Source organism: Fonsecaea nubica (assembly GCF_001646965.1).
Source record: "Fonsecaea nubica strain CBS 269.64 chromosome Unknown Scaff5, whole genome shotgun sequence".
In the NCBI taxonomy this organism is placed as follows: Eukaryota; Fungi; Ascomycota; class Eurotiomycetes; order Chaetothyriales; family Herpotrichiellaceae; genus Fonsecaea; species Fonsecaea nubica.
The window spans coordinates 464,304-482,480 of NW_019173678.1; the positions used below are offsets into that span (position 1 = coordinate 464,304).

Genomic DNA, 18,177 nt, shown 5'->3' on the forward strand with positions numbered 1-18,177 from the left:
TAGGCCATTGATTTCGCCTTTTACCGTTACTGGGTTCTGATCCCCTCGCTTCTATTGCACCCAATTTCACACCCCAATCTCGTTACCACGCCGTGGCTCGCATTTGGCTGCAGCGTGGCTTTTCATTACCTGATCCTCTGCGACTAACGAGGATCTGCAGTCTTCGCATGAGTACTCGTCCTTGTGTTGTGGCTCATTGAGAGCATGTCCAGCGACCGTGACGGTCGGGGATTCTGACCGCCTTATCTGTGGCCGAAACATGCATCGAAACAGTCTGTGCTTCTGCTGTGCTGCCGGCATGCTCGCCGCTCTGAGACCATCGGGGCGCGAAAATTCTGACGAGAGCCACAGGGCAGGGTTGAAGTTGCTTCAAGGTGAGTCCTTGTCGACTGGGACGCTGAGCTGCCAGTAAAAGACCAGGCACGTAACACTATTCCCAAGCAAGCAATTTTAGCACCAGGAACCAGGAGCTGACTGGAGCCCAATCGCGTGTCAGCCAGACGCCGGTCGAAAACAATGGGGCTTTTGAGGGTGAGAGGGATTGGTTCAAATTCTCCTCCACCATCTTCTCCATCTGCCGCTCCGTTGGTAATTGTGGTTACTGGTCATAGTCGAGGAGAAGAAAGGGATGGGTTTGCTTTTGGAAACATACCACCACCGTCATCGGCTGGTTCGGACACAACATATGCGGTATGCATTGACGAGACGTTGTGCCATGCGAGGAATGTACCTCGTACGAGGTACAACAACAGCATTCCACATGAAAACATACATACCGAGCACACACACACACACACACATGTTGGTCCCGCTGACTGCGTTTCATTACCCTAGGGGGCTGAACCAAGAAGCTGCAGCAAAAGAGCCACCCTGCTCCCTGTCAGTCCTGCTTAAGCTTTTGTGAAATCTCTGCAATGTTTGGGGCGTGCACATTCTTTCATCCTTGATCATATCTTCTGATGACCCTGGAGTTTCATGCTCCGTCCCTCGTCCATGGGCTCCAGAACCCGTTAGCTGTCAGCGTTTCACGCCTTGGAACATTCTATCGCATTGGTCTAGTGATCGTCGCCCGGACCACATGGCGTGCAGTCTGTTGATCAACATATTCGAACTGGTTGACAAGGACAGAAGATGATCGAATGATCATGCTGGTTGTGAGGTAGCATGGGATAGCTCTCCCAGTAAGTAGTACTCGGTGCCTCGGGCAGATTTCTAATGCGACAACTCCTTGTTTTTCGATTACTCTCTAGGTACCGAGTGCTCGGTGTTTGGCTTTGGATATCGATAGAGTATCGGGTTATAAAGTGCCGTTATTATGGCAAACCTCCGACATCAATCAATGACTGACAAGATATTGTACAAGGACTCGTATCTCGATAGGCTCTTCATCAAGCTTGTACGTGGTCTCTTCCCCCACATGAGAGATTTCGGTAGAGTTTGAGATGTATCCGAACTGTTTCTTCTATGTATAGTCTCTGCTAAGCACATCCGGAGCAGTCGTCAAGCCGCCCACAATCCAGAATGTAGTATGAATTCTCTTGAAAATACACCTTTTCAACCCTCATCTTGTAGCATCGGGAGATTTCGTGGACAGTTTGCCGTGGCGAGACTGCCTCGGTAAAATATTTAGCCCAAGGATTGTGTTGTAGGGTCTTCGCGGGGAAGTATGTAGACAGCGAAATGGTCCGAATTGCAAATGTTCGAGTTTGATTTGATATCACGGGACTGGGAAACATGTCCTTTTGCGCCCATCTGTGCAAACGAAAGATTTGGTATGTGTTTCGCCGAAGTCGGCACTCAGCTGAGGTGCCTGAGTGTGGCCGAAGGAAGGGGAAGTGAGTCGTGTGGGAAGGAAAACTGCCCCCAGATTTATCCCGAGCACGTCATTTGCTCTCCTCGCCTTTTTTGTCCCGGACAACAGCGAAAATTGCTCCACCTTCGGTACATGCAAACCACTCACCACGTCTCACGACTTCTTCTGCGCCTTTCTCGTCCATTGTCTCTAGCTATTCAGTGTGACACCTCGAGTCTGTCGCCATTAGCTGTGAGAAGCAAACAACCAGTTTCGCTCTCATATGTCATTGAATATATTGATCAGTACTCTACAAGTCGTCGAGCTTGTGCCTCCGCCACCCTTCGACCCCCGCCATCATGTCTGAGTCAGGGTCGTCTTCTACACCGCCCTTGAAGAATCCCAAGCTCAGCGCAATGAGCAAAGCTTTCTCCCAAGTAGATCTGGACGGGCATGATCTACCGCCTTCACCTACCCCATCCAGTCCGAGAAGTGGTCGACAATACGCCATTGCGACACAGCTCGTCTATTCAGAGGGGAACGACCAGTACAATGCCAGCAGCGTGCCCATATACCAGGTTAGTGTTGATCAGGAACTTAAGGGCGACGCTCGCTAACAACCATACAGTCTGCCACCTTCAAACAGACCTCTGCCACTGGCGGAGTCTCCGACTATGACTATACTCGCAGCGGCAACCCAACTCGCACCCACCTAGAAAAACACCTTGCAAAGATCATGCGCGCCAAAAGAGCGTTGGTTGTCTCTTCAGGCATGGGTGCACTTGATGTCATTACTCGCCAGTTGAAACCGGGGGATGAGGTTGTGACAGGAGACGATCTATATGGTGGAACAAACAGATTGCTCAAGTATCTGTCCACGCACGGCGGAATCATCGTCCACCATGTCGACACAACCACACCTGAAAAGGTGAAGGAGGTGCTGAACGAGAAAACGGCCATGGTCTTGCTTGAGACACCTACCAACCCTCTGATCAAGATTGTTGATATCCCCACGATCGCCAATTACGCCCACGCTGCCAATCCAGCCAGCCTTGTCATCGTGGACAACACCATGTTGTCACCCTTACTCCAGAATCCCTTGGAACTCGGGGCAGATGTGGTCTACGAATCTGGCACGAAGTATCTGTCTGGCCACCACGACTTGATGGCTGGTGTGCTTGCCGTCAACGATGAAGCGCTGGGGGAGAAGCTTTACTTCACCATCAATGCCTCAGGTTGCGGCCTCGCTCCGTTTGACTGCTGGCTCCTCATGCGTGGCATCAAGACATTGAAGGTCCGTATGGACGCACAGCAGGCAAATGCCATGATGATCGCCCGGTTCCTGGAATCCGCAGGTTTCAAAGTGCGCTACCCAGGACTGAAGAGTCATCCTCAGTATGATCTCTTCCACTCTATCGCTCGGGGACCCGGTGCAGTCTTGTCATTCGAAACTGGAGACATCCAGCTGTCTGAGCGGATTGTCGAGTCTGCAAAACTGTGGGCTATCAGTGTGAGTTTTGGCTGCGTCAACTCGCTCATCAGCATGCCGTGCCGCATGAGCCACGCCAGCATCGATGCTAAGACGCGCAAAGAGCGCGGGGTGCCTGAAGATTTGATCCGATTGTGCGTAGGGATCGAAGACGGAGAGGATCTATTGGATGATTTACGAAGTGCACTGGTGCAGTCGGGTGCCATGAACGTCACGCTTGATGGGATTTATGCAAAGAATGTAACAACAGGGGTTGAACATCCCGTAGAGGGCGAGCATCTGGCCGCAGAAGCTGCGGCAGACAATGAGCCTTGACGAGATGGACGCCGTCGATTTCAGATCAAAGAGCCGAGGAATAAACAAAAGAAATGAGAGGGAAGTGTCTCTCGCGAGGCAACAAAAGGCGAGCTTGAACTGGCGTTGGTGTTGATGTTTCATAGTACAATTCTGTTATGCTCATCTGGCGGTGCGCCTTTTGGGTTTGCATCCTGCGCAAGACCAGAGACAGACACGTACTCGGTAGACTGGCGGACGAGGTACATAGGCTCCTCTAAAAGAAAGCGCGATGGTTGAAATGAGGCGATCAACGTACTCGGTACATGTATATACGACGATCCACCTGGTCATCCAGTAATTGAACAGAGAGGAGAACAGAACACAACAGAACAGAGCCTTCACCTCCGCCTCACCGCAATTCCTTTCCTTTCGAACGATCGGAGGAAAGGAAGACAAGGTGGTCTAGGTCCGTCTATCTAGAAATGCCTCGTACTCGTGGCGCCTTGATAGATCCACCGCCCGCAAGGACCTACCGGTACAAGAACAAGTCCCAAGACCAAGTAAGTACTCGGTACGAATATGCGCCATGGAATCATACGATGTCGCCAGGTACTCGGTACCTACAGTACATACTTGTACAAGTAGGTGCTACGGGTACCACAAGTCACATGCGCCTAGGAACTCGGGAGAGAGGTTAGTTGGTTGGTAGAGAGAGAAAGTCAACCAGATCATCCTCACTCGGACTTATCTTTAGTACCGATACTTTGCTCGTATTCTTTCTTTTAGCATACCCTTGGTTACTACCTGCCTAGGCACCTACAGTAGCTAGCTGCTACTACTAGGCAACTACTGTGTTACACGCCCAGACTTCACGCCCCGCGTTCTCACGCACAGCGAGATAGGTTAGATAGGGCGATAGGCAAGACGGATGGCAAGATAGGTGACCCCCAATTCCCAAATCACGTGAACTAATATATAACTTCATATATTGTATTACCGCAAAATGTACTTGGAATTTTGCAAAATCTCAACACAGATTTTCCAGTCCGTTTTTCCAGAGCCTCGCACAAGGAGGGGGGATTGGCGCAATGGTAGCGCGTGGCTCTCCTACTCATTTCATCCATCGTTCATGGCATATTTGATGAGACACCAATGGCCATGTATCAAAAATGAAATAGGGAAAAAAGCCAAGGTTGTGGGTTCGAGTCCCATGTTCCTCGTTTTTTTGGTGCCCGTGGAGCTTTGAGGATAGAGGATCTTGTTGGAGGGATTTGTTTTTCGTACGAGTGGCTACAAGTACATACGAGATACATACTCGGTACATAGATACAAGAAGGGAGGGGGAAAAGGGATGGGCTCGCTTGGGTCAGGACACGTGCCAGGTATATTGGGGAAAGAGTATCTGGATGAACTTCGGGATTCTGTTCCGGCAAAAAGACAGCCCTACTGCCCTACCCTACTCGGGTACAGCGTCTGGACATCTCCGTGTTAACCTTTCGAGTATCTCTTCCTCTAGACCCAAGGCAACAGGTCGAAACATATCAAGCTCAAGCGGCCAATCCAAGGTCATTTCGGGCGCATAGGGTTCCTCTCAGCGTGAGCAACACCTGCTGCATCAGCACAATCTACAAAAAGTCCCGGAATCACTCGTGCCTGGGTGTTGTGGTGGGTGTCCCAAACACGGCCGTCGACGAGCTGAGGCAAGCCAACAACAGAACGACAATCTCAGGCGAGATGCCGTTCTCCCATCATTCCCACTCTGGCCAGTTCTGTGCCGATCACGCACGAGACTCCCTCGAAGAGGTGATCCAGACGGCCATATCCAAGAACATGTCCGTCTTTGCCCTGACCGAGCACATGCCCCGACACGAACAAGACCGGTACCCGGGAGAGACAAACACCCTGGAGATGCACTTCGCCAACGAAGCGGCATACATCGCAGAGGCTCTCCGGTTGCGCCAAAAGTACAAGGATAGGATAGGGCTGCCCTTAGGGTTTGAAGGCGAATGGATCCGACCCGAGTCCGAGGAGTTGATCAAGAAGAGTCTGGACAAGCACCCCTATGACTTCTTCGTCGGATCGGTCCACCATGTCCATATGATCCCAATCGACTACGACGGCTCCATGTATCGCGACGCCCGACTAAAGGCCGGTGGAACGGATGAGAGGCTCTTTGAAGATTACTTTGACGCCCAATTTGACATGTTGGACGCCCTCAGACCTCCTGTGGTTGGGCACTTTGATCTCATCCGGCTCAAGAGTGATAATCCGAACCAGAGTTTCAAGGACATGATGGGTGTATGGACACGGATATCAAGGAACCTGGACTGTATCGCCGGGTACGGTGGAATCCTCGAGATAAACTCGTCGGCGTTGAGGAAGGGCCTGAACGAGCCGTACCCCAAGGCCGAGATTTGCCAGGCTGCGCTGGAGAGAGGCATCCGCTTTTGCTTATCCGATGACAGTCACGGCGTAGACCAGGTCGCTCATAGCTATGCACGTGTCCTGGCCTTCTTGGAAAAGGTCGGCATCAGTTCCGTAGCGTTTCTGAGCCACCGGGATCTCGGTACGGGACAAGGCCAGATACACGACGGCGATCGCTTTCAGACCCTGCATACTGAGCAGATGGGGCTGAAAGAGCTTAAGGAACACAAGTTTTGGGCGTAAGTGTAAATGACCGGGCTTGTGCCACCTGGCAACATCTGATACAAAATATGTCGTCAAGACCCCCTGTACACGGGTTCTGGAATATCGGACACGATTCCCATTAGTTGTCGGGCGCGCGGAGGTTGGAGTGCTTGTGGCCTTCCGCGGTTCCCGGTCTGGCCAGGAGGTCTATAAACTCTGTACAAGGAGGGCAAGATTTCCAGCCACCAAAAGGAAACTGTCGACAGCAAGAAGCTGCGGTCCAGCTGAGCCAGGATGGACGCATGCTGGTGATGTAGAAAACCCGCGTACAATATTTCGGGATGTGGGATCATGGGGCATCTGAGACGGCACCAAGACCGGCATTTGAACCCTAGGCTAAAATATTGCCAGAAAAAATACAGAATCGGGTGTCATGAAGCTTGTGTGCGTCGACGTGTGCATGCTGTCTACCAACAAGCCCGGAGGATGGACGATATCCGAAGTTCAGGAGCAGCGCCTAAGCAGTAAGGGCAATGGCTTGCAAAGTGATTTGTATTTCAAGCGAAGAAATTGACGCCTTGCTGCCCACGGGGATAAGCGGAGACTTGGGGGTGGACCGAACCATGGTCCCCGAGACCTGCACTGTGCGAGTCCGCTTCCCCATGTCAAGGTGTCCCGTTCATGTGCAACGAGCCATTGTAGACGGGTGAATCGCTGTGCCGGCACTCATCTGCCAAGGAAAGACTGGTCACGGCGACCATGTGTAAGGGAGGTGCAGTCAAGGGCCGAAGTGGTCGAATGAAACAAATGGCAGAAAGCCCGACGAGCTGGAAAGACCCCCACTAAACCATGATGTCTTGGTGTACTTTTTGACTTTACCACCACGCATAGCAGGGGGATGTATGTTCCGGTGCACATATACGAGATTGAAGGAGGATAGCTCGATTCCGAGAACAGAACAACTTGGGTCAATCTCTCGAAAGTGTAGCAGGATCGATATGTGTCATGTCGAGATTGGATGGCCTGCTCTCAATGGACCAAGATCTCGGTAAGGCTGATACCCCGAGCCCCATGCACAGATGATGGACGAGGTAGTGATCGCCAACTGGCAACACTCGTTTGGTCGGGACGGATGATGACGCGGTACTCGTAAACCAGGGAGGATTTCTTGGATGATGGTCACTGGTCAGGCAGCAACCTGCGATTGGATGAGTCCTATCAAGCGGTGAGTCGAAGCATTTTTCCAGCAGCAATGGGAAGAGCACGAGCCGTCCTCGAAATGGACATTCACGCCGATAGAAAGTTCGGAGAGAGTGATCAGCAAGCAGCAGATGCTGCAGACAGGCAGTTAGCGGGCCAGTATCTCACGCTAGGCATGCAGGATGCACCAAGAAGCAAATGAGAAAGGAGAGACGGCTTCGATGGCGTCTCCGCATGATCAGCATCGCGGCAAAGCACCGATGTCTGAGGGATGGCCGTGAGAGGTTACACAAGAGGTCACTCCCTACAATTTCCGAATTAGGGGAACACACTTGCGGGTTGAAAAGGTCCATGACTCGAGGTAAAGAAGGGATGGGATAGGGTACAAAGACGAGGATTTGCGTAGCGCCAGTAGTAGCGTCGACGAAGTTAGCGAGTGTACGTGGGACAAGTAGGTACTTGGTACAAGAAGGTACAGGGTGCGAAGATGCATGGTATGGTACCCAGTGAGTGAATACTCGTACGAGTGCTAGGGTAAGGTACCTACCTAGGTTCTTAGGTAGTGGTAGACACTTCGACGAGTAATCACGTCATGCACCAACAGGCAGCAGCCGGCGAGCCCTAGTGAGCCACTGACCCCAGCGGTTGAAGTGATGACGGAAGATGAACTTCCCCCCTCCCCCTCCTCAGAGAATCTAGGCAACTCAACCCGTACCCTTGGGTATCTCCGGGCCTGGTCAGAATCTTGTACTATAGGTACAAGTCGATGCCTAGACGGTACCTAGCTAAGTACCTCGTACTCGTTAACTGTTGGTTCAACAGTACCTACCTACCTGCCTACCGACCTACGGACTACTTCCCTCAAAGTTTTTTTCTTTTTTGCTACCGGGTAAGGAGCTGAAAGGGTTGCCCCGCGGTCGCAAACCACTGTACTGGCACCTGGCATCATACATGTAGGTACCCATGACCATGGTTCCCTTCTCTCGCCCAAGTCGGTATTGTTGGGCCCACCTCATCCGTCCCTCGTCCCTTACCTGCCCCTCCAAAAGACTTTTTGTGATGCGCCTCTTTCGCCTGTTTGCTACTAACAACTACGAACTAAACAGATCCTGGTAGTTGGTAGGTAGGTCCTTGTAAATTTTTTTTTTTTTGCCCTTCTCCCAAAGATCGGTATCTTGTACACTCCCGTTTCCCTTTGTCCTCTTTTTCTTTTTTTCCAAATCACCCAACCCATCCTGCATTTCCGTTGCTGCATGTCTGACTCAGGTTCTTCTTATCCGATCTCAGCCGAAGACTTTCTTTTGTACCTTTCCCCCCTTTGAATTTTTTCCAATGCATCAGATCCCCCCTCTCCCCTCCCTCCTTAACCTCTTTGCCCCGCCCTGCGGATCCCGCCTCGCATGCACCGACCTTCAGGTGTTCAAATACCCCTGCTTGGTTAGCGTCCCTCCATCCCTTGTCCCCCGACGACTTGTTCAAACTTCGGATCTCTGTGCGAGGTGGTCTTCGCCTTGTGGATGCTATCCCGTCACTCCGTCCCATCCTGCTCAGCCCCCTTTGACGCCCCTCGAATCCGGGTGTGTGTCCATCTGACTGAGCTTGAGTCTATTCGGGAAGTCAATTCCTTGCCGGCGTCTGCCACTCACACGTGCGAACTCAACCAAGAATACAAGGATACCTCTGTCTGGTTTTTTCTCGTCGTTTGCTGTGGCTTCATCATGGACTGCTTCGGCCGCAATTTTATTCGCGCAGAATTTCACCGATAAGTTGGTAGCCCTTGCTGTTTACAAAAGGGAAAAGGGCAATAACCACTCAACACACTTGTCCCCCCTTGATCCTGCCGCTTGTGTTACGCTTCACTTCTAACTGGTACCAGCCTCAACCTGTCGCAGTTCCCTGCGCACCCCGTCATCCCGTCACACACCCTGTCAACCAACTCCCCCTCCCACCTCCCACCGCCCTCGTTCCTAGCGAACTAGTCAGCCCATCCACTTCCTCTCACTCGCTCCAGCTATTGCCTCCCACTGCCCACTGCGCTGGCTACGTCCCTGCCAAGGCCCTTTCAGAGCTGATCAGGCTCGTAATTCAAATTCCTGCTATCAATCAGCGAAGTGACTACATGCAACTGGCCCACCCCCGTTGCCCCTGCTTCCCCACCAGTTTCCTGATTGTCGACAAGTACCTGGCCTAGGTATTCAACCGCTATCCCGTTGCCCGCTGCCCGATATATTCAGCGCCTGGCTCTCTCCTTCACTTTCTCCCAAAAATTTCCGAGCACCAGTCTCTCGTCTCGCAAATCCCTTCGAGGGTCCCTCATTCCGCCTTCAAACTACTGGTGCTCTCCAGAGAACAGCCCTCCCCCAGTTCGACAAACGGTCATGGCGTCAGAATTCAACAAGAAGCTCCTCTCCGAGGGCAACAAGACCGACTTCCCGAAGAAAGGCGATGAGGTCATCATCGAATACACTGGCTGGCTGTACGATGCTTCGAAACCCGAGAAAGAGTACAAGGGCAACGAGTAATGCCTCCCCACCCACAAATGGCCGCCTGACTTCCTTCCCCCAAGAACTGCTACTGACATTGTTCAATCAGGTTCGACAGCTCAGTTGGACGAGGGGCTTTCCAGACCCAGATTGGGGTTGGCAGAGTCATTCAAGGTATGGGTTACACAAAGGCAATTAGACTTCCAGCCCGCTCTTTCTAACCCCGGTTTCCACAGGCTGGGATCACGGCGTGGTGCAGATGTCGCTGGGTGAGAAGAGCAGATTGACAATCCCTGGGTAAGTCTGTCCCAAGACCTTGGTCGTTTGTTTTACTTCACCGCCATTTTGCTGGGGGAATTTCCCCACGATATCTGTGAGGAATTTGGAGAAGGCTAGCTCTATCACTACCACGTTGGAGTTGACAGCCTCGGCGACTACGCTTGTGTCATGGTCCAAGTCTTCAGTCGAATTGAAATAGCTGACGTTTTCCATTCAGGTATATGGCGTACGGCGACCGGTGAGTAACAAAGCACCCGACCAAAAACACCCCCCTCCTTTGCTGTTACTGCGGGACCGCCTTGGGTGGTATCGAGACGTTGGCTGGGCAAAAACTCTGCGACTTGATCGCGATCGTCTCATGTCTGGAGCGTGGAAGAACACGACTCTTCAGTCTTCACTCATCAAATGACTCGGGCGTTACTTCCCACGCTCGACAGACTCGTCCGAAATGTTATCGTCGCCTCACTTTCTGTCGGCTAACTGGTGGTGTGACATGTAGTGGTTTCCCCGGTCTCATCCCGAAAAACGCCACCCTCATTTTGTGAGTCCCGTGCTTGCCTGTGTTTTTAGTAGCAAGTTTGCAGAACCGGTCCATTGAGCCGGTGGTTGATTTTTGTGCTATGGCCTGCTGACATGGTGCCCTAGTGATGTTCACCTGCTGGCAATCAATGGCAAGAAGGCATGAGTTTCATATTTTTTTCAAGACGTCCAGTTTCTAAAGTCGAGGTGAACGCATCCTCTGGGCTTTACGGCATCCTTGGGGGGGTGGTTGCTTTCCAAATTAATCGCGTTTGGTCAATCAATATGTTCCAAGTGTATCGATTTGTTGTAACCATGGGATGGCAGAGGGAATGATGGAATCTCCCTCGAATGGCAGCAGATAGCATGGTTGCTAGACAGTCACTTTCAAGGCAGGATGTTTGATTTCGACACCTTTTACTTCCTTGATGCGCTATTCTCACTGGAGTCTGGAAGCAACTTGCCAGGAAATCCAGCTCTTCAAGCAGAAGAAACCACCAGAAAGCAAACGTGGAATCTCCGCCTTCTGATCTGGTTCTCCTGGCTGCTACCAAGTATCGATTTCTTACCGCTAGCTCAGCGAACGACAGACTGTTTCACTCTTTATCAATCATCGACTGCCGCTTGCCGAAGTCCATTCCTGTATAGTACAATTGATGAATTTAGAATCAGACGGCCTTCCTCTAGTGTCTTGTGCTGGTTCCCTTTCCCACGGAACAAATTCCACATTGCGCAAGCATTTCTCTGTGCGGATCCTATGTTTGAAGGGTCTGTTCGGGGTATCTTCGTCCTCGCGAGTGAACAATTTTGGTGGTCAATCCAAATCCAAAGAAGAAAAAAATTGGGAAAAGGAAAGAAAAGAAAAAGATAAGACAAGAAAACAGCAAGGAAGGCCAAAGAGTGTCAAGAAAGCTAACAAAAGATCACCAGGCGAAACACCGACCAAGGGACTTTTGCAAGTGTCCTTGTACTCTTGGAAGTAATACCTACTTATGAAGGACCAGAATATGAAGCGGGTTGTGAATTGTTGTGAAGTATTGTGAAGATTGTGTGATGCATTAAGAAAGACCACCCGCGCTGCCACGGTTTTTTTTTCTCTCTCTCCTTCTATCACTCCGTCATTCCATCACCCTATCGCCTCGCTTCCGCTTTCGTCTCCGCTGCGCCGCGCTGCCGCTTCGTTCTTGTTCTTGTTCTTGTCTTCGCTCTCGTATTTTTTTTGAGTTCTATCTATCTGAAACAAGTCCAAGATTTGCGCGACCAGAGTACTAGTACTCCATGTACAAGTACCTAATACTTGGGACTTGTTCTTGGTGATGACGTTCTCTCCCAGTTGGGAAAATTCCCATTTCGTTTTCCCGCTTGGAAACTCTGAACAGTCAACGTTACCTCGTACAGCAGGCTATTCAATCATTCAAAAGCCGCGCTGTTGGGGAAACCGTGCTTCAAGCGAGGCGAGGCGAGGTAACGTTTTGATGACTGAGACGTATCGTTTCCCCGATTCTCCTCTCTAGGCATCTAGAAAAGCTGATCTTTTAATTGGTACATGTACGAGGTTGCGGATGAATTTCGTCTTCTGCAGCAGCACAAAGATCTCTCCCTTCAAACTGCGGGTTTGAGGGAAAAGGGGGGCTTCTTTCTTCATTTTTATATCTTCACTACCTCCCTCACCTTGCGATCCTCCCCGACCACCAACCGCAGCTGCTTGCCCTGCCAGTGGTCCTTGATGCCCTTAAACACCCCCTGCCTCAACGTGTCCGTGTACAGCTCGTACGCTGGATAGTAGCCGTCTACAAAATGCTTGACCTGTTCGTCCGTCATCCCACTCCCCCTTGTCGCGCGGAGGCCGGCCTCCTGCTCCAAGCGCCACTTGTACACATACTGCGGGTCTAGGGCGTCGATGTGGATGAAGGCGTCCAGCTGCGTGGTTATTTCGTCGTATTTGTGAAGAGCTTCGTTGATGGTCGTGATGGATTTGAGGGTGTTGTGGCCCAGACGGCCGTGGTACGGGTTGTCGGTCGTGGAGTTCTGCAAAGCCGCCACGGCCGCCGCGTGCTTGGACTCCAAGGCTTCTTGGGCCAGGGGCCGGAACCCGACGCACCAGCCCTCAAACAAGACCACGCGGACTGGGTTGGAGGGATCGGTGTTAACCTCCTCCCACTCGCTCTCGGGGACACGATCTCCCTGGCCCGAAAACGCAGCCTTGTTGTATCGCGGGATTTTAGTGAGCTTGTTTTGCTTCAGACTCGCAAACACTGAGAGCGCCAGGGGAATGTCATGCGTTGACGGCTGTCCTCTGTGTTGCAACAGCGGGTTGTCTGAGTGTGACTGTGCCAGCGCCACTTGGTCTGCGTGCGTCAGATAGAGGTCGTCGAGGGAGAAGACCACCACGGAAAGATTATGGGGCGGAGACGACAAGGTGCTCTTTAAGATGTCCACCAAGACAGTCTTTCCTGCCCCTTGAACACCGTTCAGGCCAATGAAGAAGGGTGGTGGATTCGGGGACGTCGCATATGCCTCTTGGTACTCGGCAAGTAGGGAAAGGATGAAAGGTACCACATATTGGGCCTTGTCATCGCGGATCTCGGGCATCTTGTTTTCCCCTATGATTCAAGAAAAGAAGGTGTTTTCACGTCAACTTTGGGAAGTCCTAGGACAATATGAAGGAGGGCGAATATCAGCTTCTTTCATTCATTGAAATTGTCCGCCAACTGTCCGCCAATTCTCTAGTACTGGGGAGTTGGCTGCGGCTAGAAGATTACCCGCTACAACAACGGAGACGACTCCGATGTGAAATGAGAATCGAAAGAGAGTATCCGTACGGGCAACAAGCCGTGTGTTTGACTTGGGAGGTCGCTTTCTGTGCGATGCTTCAGCTGGTATCAAATATCAATGGGACGTGTGGTGTTGAATTATTCTTTTTGGGCTCATGCAAGCTGTCGACCTATTGTTGGGCTGAGCCACATTTTGATGGAGCAGCTGGTTAGCATCCGCGACGCCTTGATTTCACATGCCGACAGGAGCAGATGTGGAGGCTAGAAAGTGGGCGGGACTTTCGGAGCATGTTTTCGCTCACCGACGGCGGCTTTTCGCTGTGAGGGAGCGAAGACGAGGGAAGTAAGACCTTGTGTGGGGCTGAGGTGCTGGAGTTGGATTTGATCATGTGACTTGTGCCTCGGTAATTTTGAAGAATGACACCCACCGAGGCCGCTCGTAATAGCCACTGCGCATGACAAGGACTCGGTACATGATCATACTTGTACACACATTCCTAGTGCTGTTGGCATCATCATAATCTTCGGCTATATTCTTTTTATTGCCCTGACTACGGCCGAAGGTCTTATATCGGTGCTTTCTCCCTTCTCCTAAAGACGTCTCATTCTCCCTCTTTGCTCCCTCTTTCCTCTACTGTGTGACGTCGAACGCAAACTCATCCTCCGTATTCCGCACCCAGAGACAGAGTTGAACAGGTGACGATGGTGCAAGAACTCCGTTTCGACAACCAGACCGTGGTGGTCACTGGTGCTGGTGGTGGTCTTGGGAAAGCATACGCTCTCTTCTTCGCCTCGAGAGGTGCCAATGTCGTGGTCAACGACTTGGGCGGTTCCTTCAAGGGCGAGGGTGGTGGCAGCACAAAGGTCAGTCCTGGAAATTGTCACATGCTCGTCCATCCCATCTTCTAACCTTGCTTTCTCCCAGGCCGCCGACCTCGTTGTCAATGAGATCAAAGCTGCGGGCGGCAATGCAGTTGCCAACTACGACAGTGTCGAGTTTGGCGACAGGATCATCAAGACCGCCATCGATAACTATGGCCGTGTCGACGTCCTCCTTAACAATGCCGGCATCCTCCGCGATATTAGCTTCAAGAACATGAAGGATTCTGACTGGGATTTGATCAATACCGTCCACATCAAAGGTGCTTACAAGTGCGCAAGAGCTGCGTGGCCATATTTCAGAAAACAGAAGTACGGACGTGTCATCAACACGGCTTCCGCCGCTGGTCTGTTCGGCAGCTTCGGTCAGTGCAATTACTCCGCGGCGAAACTGGCTCAGGTCGGGTTTACCGAGACCTTGGCCAAAGAGGGTGCCAAATACAACATTATTTGCAATGTCATTGCCCCTATTGCCGCCAGTCGAATGACGGCGACCGTGATGCCTCCAGAGGTGCTCGCCAGTCTCAAGCCTGAATGGGTGGTGCCTCTTGTAGCTGTCTTGGTCCACCCGTCCAACACGCATACCTCCGGTTCGATCTTCGAAGTTGGTGGAGGTCATATCGCCAAGCTAAGGTGGGAACGTGCCAAAGGCCTGTTGCTCAGAGCCGACGACACCTACACTCCCGGCGCCATCCTGAAAAAATGGGACAAGGTCAACGATTTCTCTGAGCCGGAATACCCCAACGGTGTCGCCGATTTCGTGTCCAAAGCGGAACAGTCAATGAAGCTGCCACCCAACGAACAAGGCGAGGACATCCGCTTCGATGGGAAAGTCGTCCTGGTGACTGGCGGTGGTGCTGGGTATGTTCTCCTGCTATACTTAATAACTTGACCTTACACTAACATGATCAGTCTTGGCCGGGCCTACTGTCTCGCTTTTGCAAAACGCGGCGCCTCTGTTGTCGTCAATGACCTCGTGAACCCAGACACCGTTGTGCAAGAGATTGAAAAACTCGGCGGAAAGGCGGTTGGCAACAAGGCTTCGGTCGAGGACGGTGATGCCGTGGTCAAGACAGCTATCGACACATTCGGTAGAATAGATATCTTGATCAACAACGCCGGCATTCTCAGGGACAAGGCTTTCGCTAACATGGACGACAAGCAATGGGACGACATCCTCAATGTCCATCTCCGTGGCACCTACAAGGTAACAAAGGCAGCATACCCGTATATGCTCAAGCAGAAATATGGGCGAATTGTGAACACAAGCAGCACGAGCGGTATCTATGGTAACTTTGGTCAAGCTAACTATGCTGCCGCGGTAAGTTTCTCGAGTTGCGGAATGGGCTTTTTACTGACCTGAACAGAAACTCGGCATACTGGGATTCTCTCGAGCTCTGGCGTTGGAAGGCCGCAAGAACAACATCTTTGTCAACACCATCGCACCCAATGCAGGGACGCAATTGACCCGAACTGTGTTGCCCGAGGAGTTGATCCAACTCTTCAAGCCCGAATATGTCGCTCCTCTGGTGCTTGCACTCTCCTCAGACAAGGTGCCGGAACCACCAACAGGCCTCCTTTTTGAAGTCGGCAGTGGCTGGCAAGGACGAACACGATGGCAAAGAAGCGGCGGCCACGGATTCCCTGTCGATGTTCAGTTGACGCCCGAGCACGTTGTCGCGCAATGGGAGCGGATCATCAACTTTGATGATGGCCGTGCGGATCATCCTGAAACCCCTACGGATGGCTTGAAATCTATCATGGCCAACATGGAGAACAAGAGCAATAAATCACAGAAGTCCGAGTCTGGGACAGACTACTTGGCAGCAATCGAAAAGGCCAAGAAAGCGCAAGCCAGTGGGACTGAATTTGTCTACGATGACAAGGATGTTATCCTTTACAACCTGTCTCTCAACGCGAAGAGAACCCAGCTGCCCCTCGTCTACGAAAACGACGACAACTTCCAAGTCCTGCCAACATTTGGCGTCATCCCCTATTTCAGTGCAGTTGCTCCCTTCTCGATGGACGAAGTTCTTCCGAACTTCTCACCTATGATGTTGCTGCATGGCGAACAGTACCTCGAGATCCGGAAGTATCCTATTCCCACGGCTGCCAAATTGATCTCGTACCCTCGACTGGTGGAGGTTGTCGATAAGGGCAACGCCGGGATTGTCGTGACTGGCACCGTCACCAAAGATGCAAAGACCGGAGAGGATATCTTCTACAATGAATCCACCGTCTTTGTCCGTGGATCTGGTGGGTTTGGAGGACCCAAGAAGGGTGCCAACCGCGGCAATGCAACGACCATCTACCAACCGCCCAAGCGCGCCCCAGATGCCGTTGTCGAGGAGAAGACCTCGGAAGATCAGGCTGCTCTCTACAGACTGAACGGTGATCGGAACCCCCTGCATATTGATCCTGAATTCAGCAAAGTCGGTGGTTTCAAGGATCCTATCCTGCACGGTCTCTGCTTTATGGGATTCAGCGGTAAACACATTGTCCAGACCTACGGCCTCTTCAAGAACATCAAAGTCCGCTTTGCCGGTACCGTTATTCCAGGCCAGACTCTGGTGACTGAGATGTGGAAGGAGGGTAACAAGGTCATCTTCCAGACCCGAGTCAAGGAAACTGGCAAGCTATGCATTGCCGGCGCCGGAGCGGAGCTATTGGGATCTCCCAAGCCCAAGTTGTAGATTATGTAGTGAAAGCATGCCTGGGGGAAATCCGGTAGCAGAATCAAACAATATTGGCAACGTGAGTCTAGAAGCTCTCTAAAATAGAGAATAGTAATTCATTATCCATGACTTGAGGACGGTTAAGTGTGAGTTGATTCCCAAAAGTCCAGTACTGGGGCCGCGCTGGGTCAACGTAGGGGCCGAGGATGAAGGGTTTATAGCCGAGAAAGAGCCCCAACAAAATCTATAGGTCATATACTATACACGCAGAAAACTTACTGGTTTATGTGCTCCAAATCAGACACAGATTCTTTCTTCTCATCAATAATGGCTCAATGGTCTAGTGGTATGATTGTCGCTTCGGGCGGGTTTTATTGGCCTCTGGTTGTAAAAGCCATGAAATGTGACAGGCCTCGGGTTCGAATCCCGATTGAGCCCTTTTTGCTCCTCCTCCCAAAGGAGGGGGTCGGGATTTTTTTGGTGCTGGATTAAAAAGCAACAAAATACTTAACTGGCTTGGATAGGATGGAAATGGTCGGTCGGAATGAGTACGAGCGAGGGAATTAATTGTTTTTTTTGTTCATTGTCTATGCTATCATCACGGATTTCTCGTGTCTTTCTCAAGTCAGTGGTGAATGGTCTCAACAATGTACCGAGTTTTATCACATCCGGCGGAGCCATGGGAAAGTTGGAAAAAGGGATCGCCTCGGGCGAAGTCCTGCATGGTTGGATGCGTTCGATACGATATACGCTATACTAGCCTCCAGCCGTAACTCGTGTATAGGTTTGGAAGAGATCAATTTCTTTACAAACTCGTACTTGATGAAGCTTCGAGTTGTGTCCGAAACGTAGACCGATTATTCTCCCTGTGGCGGATTGCTTTCGAATAACGAATATAAGGGGGATGTACATATGTATATAGGTAGATCAGGTACATAGATGAAGGTCAGGAAATTTACGAAGATACGCTATACGCTTGAGTGGAAGCATCACTAATAATAATTTTGGCGTCGCCCACAAGCGGAATAAGGTCGCTTTGGGGGCCTCCGAGACGCCGTCTCCATGTCACTGGTGGCTATCAATTATTTTGCTCAGTGACCAACTTACTCATGCCTACGCAGCAGCACGCAGGCAGCGCACGGCAACACCTCGCAACTCCTCAAAAAGGCCCAAAGAGTAATGC

The 18,177-nt window shown here is 51.4% G+C and overlaps 5 protein-coding genes across 5 annotated transcripts; 4 read left to right on the plus strand and 1 right to left on the minus strand.

Moving 5' to 3' along the window:
• Window positions 1–2,151: 2,151 nt before the first annotated feature.
• AYO20_01349 (cystathionine beta-lyase) lies at window positions 2,152–3,596 on the plus strand (the record flags this gene model as incomplete). The annotated part of the gene is made up of 2 exons (XM_022639655.1): window positions 2,152–2,370; window positions 2,421–3,596. The coding sequence occupies 2 exons, from the start codon at window positions 2,152–2,154 to the stop codon at window positions 3,594–3,596; spliced, it is 1,395 nt and encodes a 464-aa protein (XP_022504491.1).
• Window positions 3,597–5,291: 1,695 nt separating this feature from the next.
• Window positions 5,292–6,224, plus strand: AYO20_01350 (hypothetical protein; the record flags this gene model as incomplete). The annotated part of the gene is made up of 1 exon (XM_022639656.1): window positions 5,292–6,224. The coding sequence occupies one exon, from the start codon at window positions 5,292–5,294 to the stop codon at window positions 6,222–6,224; it is 933 nt and encodes a 310-aa protein (XP_022504492.1).
• A 3,539-nt stretch (window positions 6,225–9,763) lies between these two features.
• Window positions 9,764–10,832, plus strand: AYO20_01351 (hypothetical protein; the record flags this gene model as incomplete). The annotated part of the gene is made up of 4 exons (XM_022639657.1): window positions 9,764–9,903; window positions 9,978–10,042; window positions 10,105–10,165; window positions 10,793–10,832. 4 exons carry the CDS (start codon window positions 9,764–9,766, stop codon window positions 10,830–10,832), a joined length of 306 nt encoding a protein of 101 aa, XP_022504493.1.
• Window positions 10,833–12,313: 1,481 nt separating this feature from the next.
• On the minus strand, window positions 12,314–13,258 carry AYO20_01352 (hypothetical protein; the record flags this gene model as incomplete). The annotated part of the gene is made up of 1 exon (XM_022639658.1): window positions 12,314–13,258. One exon carries the CDS (start codon window positions 13,256–13,258, stop codon window positions 12,314–12,316), a length of 945 nt encoding a protein of 314 aa, XP_022504494.1.
• Window positions 13,259–14,142: 884 nt separating this feature from the next.
• AYO20_01353 (peroxisomal hydratase-dehydrogenase-epimerase) lies at window positions 14,143–17,012 on the plus strand (the record flags this gene model as incomplete). The annotated part of the gene is made up of 4 exons (XM_022639659.1): window positions 14,143–14,304; window positions 14,366–15,180; window positions 15,232–15,640; window positions 15,687–17,012. 4 exons carry the CDS (start codon window positions 14,143–14,145, stop codon window positions 17,010–17,012), a joined length of 2,712 nt encoding a protein of 903 aa, XP_022504495.1.
• Between the last annotated feature and the right edge of the window lie 1,165 nt (window positions 17,013–18,177).